This window comes from Egretta garzetta, unplaced genomic scaffold, assembly GCF_000687185.1.
Source record: "Egretta garzetta isolate BGI_Z169 unplaced genomic scaffold, ASM68718v1 scaffold203, whole genome shotgun sequence".
NCBI lineage: Eukaryota > Metazoa > Chordata > Aves > Pelecaniformes > Ardeidae > Egretta > Egretta garzetta.
This window is the reverse complement of record NW_009259235.1, coordinates 29,493-39,133: the sequence shown is the minus strand read 5'-3', so window position 1 is coordinate 39,133 and position 9,641 is coordinate 29,493. Positions and strand designations below refer to the sequence as shown.

Sequence of the window (9,641 nt, the reverse complement as noted above, 5' to 3'; positions counted from 1 at the left end):
CTGGCAGCAGCAGGAGGACACAGAAAGCATTTATCCCATGGAGACAATTCTCCACAGAAGCAACATCCACGTCCCACCTTGCTGTATCTGATGTGTTGGAAATGCAATGTCTGAGGGGTGCACGCACGGAGAGGGCATCCACCCCCATGCTGGCCATGAGCGATCCCGTTCTCCTTTCTCTGCCTCCTGCGCAGGCCTCCTTGATCCTCAAGCCGTGCAAGCAGCACACTGCAGCTTCCCCACGGAGCCACAGCCCCGTGGAAGGGGTTTGGTATGCTGAAAGAAAGGATGCTTTTCTGAAAAGCCTGGAAAAAAATCTCTATTGACAAGAGCCAGTGGAGGTGTTGGGGCAGTGTGTTATTAGTTATGGGTTTTGATCTCAATACCAGATATTTTGCAGCTGGGAAAGACCACAGCATCGAGGCTTTCCGGGTGCAGGAATACTTATTATAAACTGTTAAATCCATAGTGCTCTTTGCTACCTTTGTGCAGGGCAAAAGCGAGTCCTATAAACCGGCAACGAGTTCCTCTCCCAGAGAGCCAACCTGACTCTGCAATTGCTGCCAACACGTGGAAATTGGGCTCCTTGCTTGGACAGGCAGGAAAGGGCAGTGGTGCCACCAGCCCTGCTGCAGACCAAACCCTGCCAGGACAGAGGCACCCAGATGTGCATGTCCTCAAGCTGGCTCCTGACCCAGAACCAGGCTGCCACCCCGTAGGTGACAGAGCTGAGCTTCTCTAGCCTGGGGACATCTGGAGAAGCCCCAGGGTCCCAGAAGGCGGAGGTTTTTTGGAAAGGAGCTCAGATACAGCTCCAAGAGCAGGTTTCAGAGGTGAGCTGGAGAAAGTCCAAAACCTCGCTCAGGACAGAGCTGAGAGACATCTGCTGCCTGCTGCATGGATGGGGGCCAAAAAGCCAGGAGATGCTAAAAAAGGAGAGAAACTTTTTCTTATGCCCAAGGCCACTTTCTTTTCACCTCCAAGAGAAGGTAGTGAGCTTCCCTCGGGTGGGTGCTGAGGAGAAGGGGGCCCATAGCTGGGCTGCCCTCACCCAACACAGTGAGCCCAGAGCCACCAGCGTTCCTGATGCTCACCCTGCCAGGGTACCCTGCGCGGGGGTGCAGATTAGGGGCATATCTATACTGCAGTGTGCGGTGCTGTCCTGAAATAACATCGCCTTTGCCTAGGACTAGCAGCACTACAGCCACAGCAGCACCTGCTGCCGGGGGAGGCAGCAGCCTCCAACACAAGTTTTGGGAAACACCCAGGTGTTCTGGGCACCTCCTGCTTACTCCACCTCCACTGAGGCAGCTGTGACCACTTTGCACCCCTGACCTTTAAATTGAAGATCATGGAGCCTCCTTTGCTTTTGGGGGGAGGTGGCTATGGGGTAGGGGTGAAGCTGAACAGGGGTGAAAAGATGCAGAGCTTCCCCTCCACTTCTGGAAGCTTTTGCCTCAATTAGGCTCAAGCATGGTGCTCTCTGCTTCTAGAGGTTATTAATTTTAATTTGATTTAAATCTGTTTTCCTTTGTTTGCTTATATTCTGGCTTCCAGCAAAAAGGAAAGGGGGGAAAAAAAAAAAGTATCAAACCCAGAGCTCCTTTTCCTCTGCCCTGTCATAGCAGCCCATCTGTGACCTGGGTGTAGGAGAAGAAATTTCTCCTTGGATCTTCAGAAGCCTGGAGGAAAAATAAAACCTTTCTGTTGTGTCAGCCACCTGGGAGGCCTTGCTTGGAGTCATACAGTGTTGTGTGGGAAGAGAGATCCTGCTTTCCTGACCAGAAGAAAGGGAAATGCACATCTAAATGGAAATCATTGCTTTTTTGTTTGCCTGGAGTATCCTTCTTGCTGGCTGGCTGTCTTGTGCTTGGTGGAGGTCAGCGGTTCCCAGTAGCAACCCATGCTGGAGCGCAGCCATCCTGGGCGTGAGTAATACTGAGGTGTTGGATGAAAGGTCTTGGAGGGATGCAGGAGGTTCTTCTGCGTTGCACTGCCCTACCACGGGGTGGTTGTAGATGCAGTGAATTGTGCTGCCTGGTGATATTTCATCTGGTTTTGTTATTTTGCTGATAAGAAAGTGAAGGGCAGCCTCTGTTTGATACTGTTTGAGTTGCATTTTCCTTGAGATCAAAGCGTCGTCTGGCTGGTGTATAATGAAAAAGCTGGGTCTAATTTATAATAGCGCTGTTGGTATAACTAAGTGTCAAAAGAAAAGCATGGAATAAAACCCTCAAGCATTTTTCAGAATTTAAAAGAAACAATGGATTTTTGGTGTGAAATGCAGGTATTCTTCACCAAAAATAGCTTTCTGCTGAGATTCTAATTAGAAATGGATGCAATATCATGGAAAAAGAAATCAGTTTTGATGAAAATGTTTAGGTCAGCAATATTCGTAATTCCTTCATTAAACAGGCAGTAATAACTCAAAGTAAAATGTTCTTTCAGTAGCTATTCAGGGTCAAGGTAGTGACTTTGTTAAGAGGGATAGAGCTGGTAGGTGACATTCACATTGGTTTTTGCTTTAAGCGGTAAGGCAGGAGGCCATTTCTCAGGCTTGATTGCTGCTTCTGTTCAGGATGCCCACACATTGCTGCTTAGTGAGAAAGAAAGAGATCATTTCTGGAATTTTAAAATTGATTGAAGGCTTTGGAAGTACGTGAGGGGTATGCTGAAGTACTGGCACTATGCTGCCCCATACAAATCTGCTGTGAGCTGCTCCTCGTTTTCATGTCCCCTCATTCCCAAGAACATCTCCTCAATGCTTTCTCTGATGCATGTGTGTTTGGTTTTCCATGCAATTTTAATTACAGACCTGTGCTTTCTAATTTTTGCTCAGTTTGCTCCGTATTGTCTAACTGGCAGCTGTAACAGAGCTGGGGTAGACATGGTTAATGTATAAGGGAAATGCTGAAGGAGCAGAAGTCCCTGGTGGCTGCCAAGCACCTATTGGGTCAGCTTGTAGGACAGACACCTTTGTCAACGAATGTGAAGGGACTGGTTGGGAACTGCAAGCCCAGGGAGGGTTCCTTGTCCCCCTCCTTGCTGTGCGCTGGATCCAGATATGCTTCAGGGCTCAGGCCCTGCAGCTGGTGGCTCCGCTGCCCTGCAGAGCAATGGATGCCCTGGAGCTGCCGTGCCCCAGGACCCTGGTCCGGGGGTGGCTCTGGGGTTTGCCTTAGGGGTGCCCAGCTCTGCTGCCCGCTTGCCCCTACCAGGCACTTTGTTCTGCAGAGGGAGTATGGCTGCTGCTTGAGAAATCCAATTAGTCTTAAATACAAAATCTGTTTTCAAAACTTCGCTTTACTTACAGCTTCAGCACACTTAATGCAAGTTAAATACATTTTTGATTGATTTCTGATTTCCCTTCGGGAGCTGCCTGGCCCCGTCCCAGTACAAAACATGGAGCTTTGGAACTAAGAAATGTATCATTCAACATTTCCTACTGCCACTGTGGGTTGAATTGAACCCTGAGAATAAACACAACCAGAAATCTTAAACTGTGTATTGCTTTAAAAATGTGTGATCAGTGTTTTCCTCCTGGTTAGTAAGGAGTAGTGGGTAAAGGTTATCAACCACTTTTAATGAAAACAGTTTATAAAAAAATTAAAAAGTGCAAATACAAAAGAATGTTGACTGAAATCAAGAATTCCCACTGCAGCATTAAGGCATGGTTAAAAATGGGGATTTACTATCCTTTATTTAAACCAAATCACCTGAGATGTAAAATCATGAGGCAGCAAAGACAAGTGTTTTGAAGCCTGGTATATCTGGGTTGACAAGGTCAGAGACAGAGAGGGTAAGGAAAGGGAGAAGACAAATTTCAATTTCCCAGCCTGCGTTTAGCAGGATTTTCACACCATGGGCAGCTCAGCCGAAAAGCTGGTGCAGGGGTGCGGCTGTGCCGATGGCTGGTGCAGAGCTGGCACCACCATGGACTGGGACTGAGCTGGGTATGAAGCAGGGGAGCTGGTGTTGCTCTGTGCATTGCCATGTTGACCTCAAAGATACAAACCTTCAGGGGTGGGTGGTCCTTCAGCTGGCTCCTTGCCCCGGCAGTAGCACCCAGTCCATGTGCAGGTCATGGTGTCACTGCTGTCCCTTGGTCCCTCGGTCCCTCCAGGTGGAGAAGCTTGAGGCTTTGCAGGCTCAGTTCTCACTAAGCACTAGTGGGGGACTGCAGGTAGCGTGGGACCAGCATCAGCCTGGCTGCATGGAAGTTTAATTTGGGGCTGTCATGAAAAGTCACTGCCTTCATCTTTCATATGCGCACTCTGTTTTCTGGAGCACAGGCACAGGTTTCTAAAGTGACCCAGTTAAATACCTGAGGTCTGCTGTCCTCACCCCCCCTCCCTGTGTGTGCCATGGAGATTGCTGGAGTCTGAGCATGGTATTTTCCCCATCTAACTCCTGTGTTGACTTGACTTCTGGGCTCTAGTAATGTGGGTTGAAGTTATCCACCAAGACCTGTAATGGCCTAGCAAGCTGGGGATGCCTTTGGATGGCACAGGCTGCAGCGGTGATGCTTGTGTGGTTCCCTGGCTAGCGTCGGTCCATGTTTCTTTCAGAAAAACCTCTATGCTTGCAGTTCTCCAGGGTGTCTGCCCAAATTCAGCCACTGCTGGCTTCAGTTCAGGTCTGCTCTTATGTTAACCATAATAGCTGCTCTGAAAACAGTGTAAAGACTCCAGGCTCTGCTTCTGACTAGGACATGGTTAATAATCTATCGGGGGGGGGTTGTCTTTGTGGCAAACAGGGTCGCAGGTGCAAAGCTCCTTCTGCCAGAGGACTTGCTGCAGGGCCAAGTAGATAGAAAGTGCCCAACTTTCAGGCAACAGAGTCCTCTTACAAGATGAAAGCATTAGAAATTTGTCTTTTCATCTTTTTCAGGAGGAGGGGTTCCCTGGGTGCTTTTTACTCAGCATATCCTGTGCTCTATGGCTTTTTCAAAGGGACCCCACAGATGCTCCACACTCTTCATTTTCCGTTGCTGGTGGGAAGGACTCCAATCTCAATGGCCCTGTTTCTTCTGCATGCAGTTTGTTACTGATGACAAATTGCTGAAATACAGGGTGCTGCAGTCCCCCACTGAACTGAAGCTCGACTCGGTGCTCTTCCTGACCAGGTGAACAGCCTGAAAGAGCCCCTTTGGAGGGGTGAACTCCCAGCAGAGCCACGGGAACACTGGGAGCTCCATCAGCTCCCCCCTGAGCTCCTGAGAGTCTGTGGTGATGTTGCTACACAGAGAACAGCTTCTACTCTCACCCCCACATTCCAAGGAGTGCTGTCAGGAACTTGTATCTTTCTTGAAAACCCTGTTGCTGTGTTGTGGGTGGTTTTTAAGAGATCCTGGCAACTAGAAGTGAACCACAACAGAGACAACAAGAGAACTTTCCATGTTGAAGCTGTTTATTGTGTTAGATAAATACATTTGCAACGAGTTTGAATCCTTTCCTCTGAGTGCAATTGCTGGTAGTACGGCATAATGATTTAAAAAAGAACCAAAACTAGCAGAGGCACTTGTTGCATGCAGCTGAAATTACTACCAAGCCCAGGGATGCAGCCCCTGCTAAAACAGACCTTCCACTGGCTGGGAGCGCAGCTTTGCCAACAGGGCTGGTGGGGTTGGCGTTGAACAGGAGCTGCGATGGTGCACCTCTGGTGGGCAAGTCCCAGCTCTGAATGCAAGGAAGACAAAATTTCTACTTTCAGCATGATGTTTAGTATTGCTTTTGGTTAGAGTGGTGTGATTGTAACCAGTGGGGGAAGGCAGAAGTCAGAATGCATTTACATTATCTATAGAAAAACAATCGCATTGACTTTTACAGTCATGTGAAACGGCTGTACATGGATATGTAGATGCTTATGGAGACCTTTTTTTGTCAACAGAAGGATGGGCTTGACAGGCTGTGCTGGGAAGATAAGTACCTTTCTATTAAAAAATAGAGCTACCCATAGGGATCTTTCCTTTAGGATCTTCAGGAAAATCCATGAAATAGTTTGTACATTGGACAAACAGAGGAGAAAGAGAAGTGGCAAACATTATCACAAAGCAAACCTGTTAATTTGCTTCCCCAGCATTTGTAACGCTTTGTTCTCACCTGGGCTTTGCTCCTGCAAGGGCTGTGTGCTGCTGTCCCTGCTCTGCCAAGGACACAGCACATGCCTGACCCTGGGCCCTGCGTTGTTAGGCAGCCTGCTCAGAGGCTTAAACTGAAGCACCTGCGTAAGCCCTTAGCTAAATGGGGGCTTATTGGTGACGTGTGGCAAAGCCAGAGAGTTCTGCATGCAGATAAGCATTGAGTGGAGCATTGGCACTGGGAGGGGTGGTGACAAGCTCTGGTCTTGCTCTGTATTGGCTGTGAATGCAGCCAGGTGACCGGCAAACTGGAAGTGTCTCTAGCCTGGGAATACATTTTTTTGTTGTTGTTTATTCTGTAAGCAGCCCCACCAGTGTCAAGGTGGGATATGAGTTTTGCTGACAAAAAAAATGGGTTCTAAACTTTACCCCAGGGAACAGAAGCAATCTTCTTTGAGCTAGGGCATCCAGTCATGTGGTACAGATAGACACACTCGTGAACAAGAGACACCAATGCATTTGCTCAAAGTGTGATGAGCATTAACATTCACGCTTGATAAAGCCCTGTTACTGGTGATTAACTGGCTAGCAGAAAGTGAGGCTAAATAGCAGCCTGATGAGCAATCTGCAGTGGCTGATTGAAGCAGTGGCAGTCTCTTGGTAGAGAATACCAGGATTAAAGCCAATCCTCAAATGTCCCGCCTCCTCAATGGGATCTCCTACAACAGAGATTAGCAAAAATTGTTCAGTGCAAAAGATCCATGCAAAAATTTCCACATGCCTCATAGCCTGCTATTTTGGGAACTCTGTAATCACAGTGCTGAGCACCTTATATCAAGACTGTCCTCAGAAATCAGTGGAATATATAATAAAGCCAGGTGCCATTTGGCATGGCTCAAAATGCTACAGTCTTAAAGAAAGAGTAAATGGAGGTCTGGACAAGACCTCTCCCTCTCTGTACACTGAGATTCAGATCTTGTGCATTAGTTTCACAAGGAAGCATTGCAAATCAATACCTTATTTCTGCACCCCTACCTAAGGCTCTCCAAGTGCTTTCTGGTATTATGAGACAGACAAAACAATGTGCGAAGTTAACATTGTTGTACCCATTTCACTGATGAGTAGACTGAGGCACATAAAGAAGTGACCTGTGTGATCGTCAAACAAATCTCTCAGAGCTGAGAATAGTAACCTACAGAGCCCACCTCTTGATTCCTTGTCCCAGTCTTTGTCTCCACCATTCTTGCCCACTGTGCATTGCTTTATGGCGAGAACCTGGGGGTCAGGTAGGATAGTAAGGTAGAGGAGAAATAGTGAAACGCCTTTCTTGCAGATTTGTGCTTTCAAGTCCTGTCTGCTCATGGTGCTTGTTGTGGTTCTAGTACCTACTCCGTATTGCTTCAGCAACTCCTTACGATCCCTTAAACCAAAGATGTCACTAAAAAGGCAGCTGCGAGCAAAGGTTAGAATTTGGGGGATAGAGGACATCAGAATCCCTCAGTCCCCACTCTTCAAAAGGTAAATGATAAATTTCTAAAGCTTCCTCGTTCACTTATGCCTTCTTGCATAATGGCTGTCTTAATGAATTGAGAGAAGGAACGGTACAGCTATTCACCTTACAAATTTGTGGAAAAACTCCTCTTTTAAAGGTGCTGAATTTCTCCGAGGTAGAATGCGTATTATTGTATGTTACTGTAACTGTTATGCTGAGGAGTCTGAGTGACGAAGCGAGGAGCAACGTCCTCTTGCTTACTGTCTTCGTCATTCTGTTTGTGTGCCATCCCACTGAAGTGCACCTGAAACAAAAGATGGGTGAAGCTGCATGTGGAAATCACGCTTTGAAAATCACAGCAAGTTCTATGTAGTTGAAACCAGCAGCGTCCAAGCTCTGCTGCATGGACTTCTGGTTCCTACCAGGCTCATCGTAAGTGGTCTGACACATCTGGCTAATCCATGGGCCTGTGGCAGATGATAAAATGCCTCGTGTTTGCATGGGTAGGATAGAGCAAGGTGGTGCTACAGGGTCAAGAGTGGTTCATGACCCCCTTGGGAGCTGTAGTCCGAGCACTTCTGCATTCTACTTAGTGATGCTCTGGGATGCGAAATTATAAAATCTGGGCCTTTTTCAAAACACAAATATAATGACTGAGGAAGATATTTGAAGCAATCTATTTCCAAGAAAGACAAAATGTTCTTGTTGCTTTTCCAAATTCTGATGGTTACCCTGGATTTGTGGGAGATATTGAGGGGAGGACAAACTGTGCTAGACTGAGATTTATATTAGGAAAAGTCTGGAGAGTCTTGTGCTACTTGAGTTACAATGATAACTGGTTTCAGTAAAATAAGGGTTGCTGCATAGTATTAAACTGTGTTGCCAGAATGGCTTGCTGATATCCTGATCTGCTGAGCGAGAATCATTGACACTATGTGCTCTTAGAGATATTGCCGTTGCCCTGCATATCTGAAAATGGCTGTTTGTGTGTTGGCCTTCCTGGTGGGAAAAGGCCTCCCAGATCGCAGCATTTTATGGCTCTGTCTAGTGAAGTTCCTTCAGTCATCCAGATGCTGCTCCTCCCATGTAGATGTAGGGATGGCACTGTAAGGGTCCATGATGACTTTTGCACAGCGAATAATCATCACAATCAAGAAGAGGCAGAGGAAGACAAAACACGCTAAAGTCAGTCCCTTGTCCACATCGACATACACAGGCTCTGGGGTTGGTCCCTCCATCGCTTATGCCGCTCTTCATCTGGGTTTATATTTACTCTTAACATCATCAACCACCTGCAAAACAAACACAGTGTCAGACATGGGTGATTGTTGCTTCTAAGTATGGGGAAACTCGGGAATAGAACTGGAAACAGAATATATATATGTATATATAGGATATATTCTTGCAGGGGAATAAACCAGCTGGAAATGTCATAGCTTGGATAGCTGAGAGCTGTGAACAGGAGAAACCTCATCTCCACCTTAATTTAGCCCGTGAACGCTTCTTGCTAAAATATTAGACAATAAAAAGAGATGTTAACAAAGAAAAGAGAAGCGGTGGTGAATGAACACCATCCATGTGAAATATCATCTCTTCAAAGAGGTACAGATGCTGCTCTTGTCTCAGCATTTCCCAACCACAAAAATATTTCCTCTCTTCTGCTAGTGTGAAAGAGCAGACAAATGGCAGAGCAGACTGTTTCTATCCCAATTTTCCTCTCTGTCCAAACATTCCCTGTCTCTCACTGGCACAAAGCAAAGTGAAAATTATGCATACTTATTTTCCATAACATTTAATCTCTGGTGCTCATTCTCCAGGCAATAGAAGATTTTTTAGGAGCAATATAATTGTTAAGTGGGTGTTTTATCACCCAGAGAGGTACAGGGGACTATGTGATTAGTACAAGGATTATTTTATTTGATGCAGATGTCTGCATAGCTGAAGGTCTCTTCTGACCTCATCATCTGAATCCGTAACCAAAATGGCTTCAGCAGAGATTGACTCTCGTTTGCCTCTGGATAGTTCGTTAGCTGCTAACACAAATTGTGCTCTGTGATGATGCTGAAGGAG

General features: G+C 46.6%; 1 protein-coding gene across 1 annotated transcript; it reads right to left on the bottom strand.

Annotated features, from left to right (window-relative positions):
- Nucleotides 1-8,629: 8,629 nt before the first annotated feature.
- Nucleotides 8,630-8,809, bottom strand: CTXND1 (cortexin domain containing 1). Its single transcript, XM_035891455.1, has one exon. The coding sequence runs from the start codon at nt 8,807-8,809 to the stop codon at nt 8,630-8,632; it is 180 nt and encodes a 59-aa protein (XP_035747348.1).
- Between the last annotated feature and the right edge of the window lie 832 nt (nt 8,810-9,641).

What these genes read in the sequence shown, in the direction of transcription:
- CTXND1 (XM_035891455.1), bottom strand. Translation starts at nt 8,809, where the DNA reads ATGGAGGGACCAACCCCAGAGCCTGTGTATGTCGATGTGGACAAGGGA.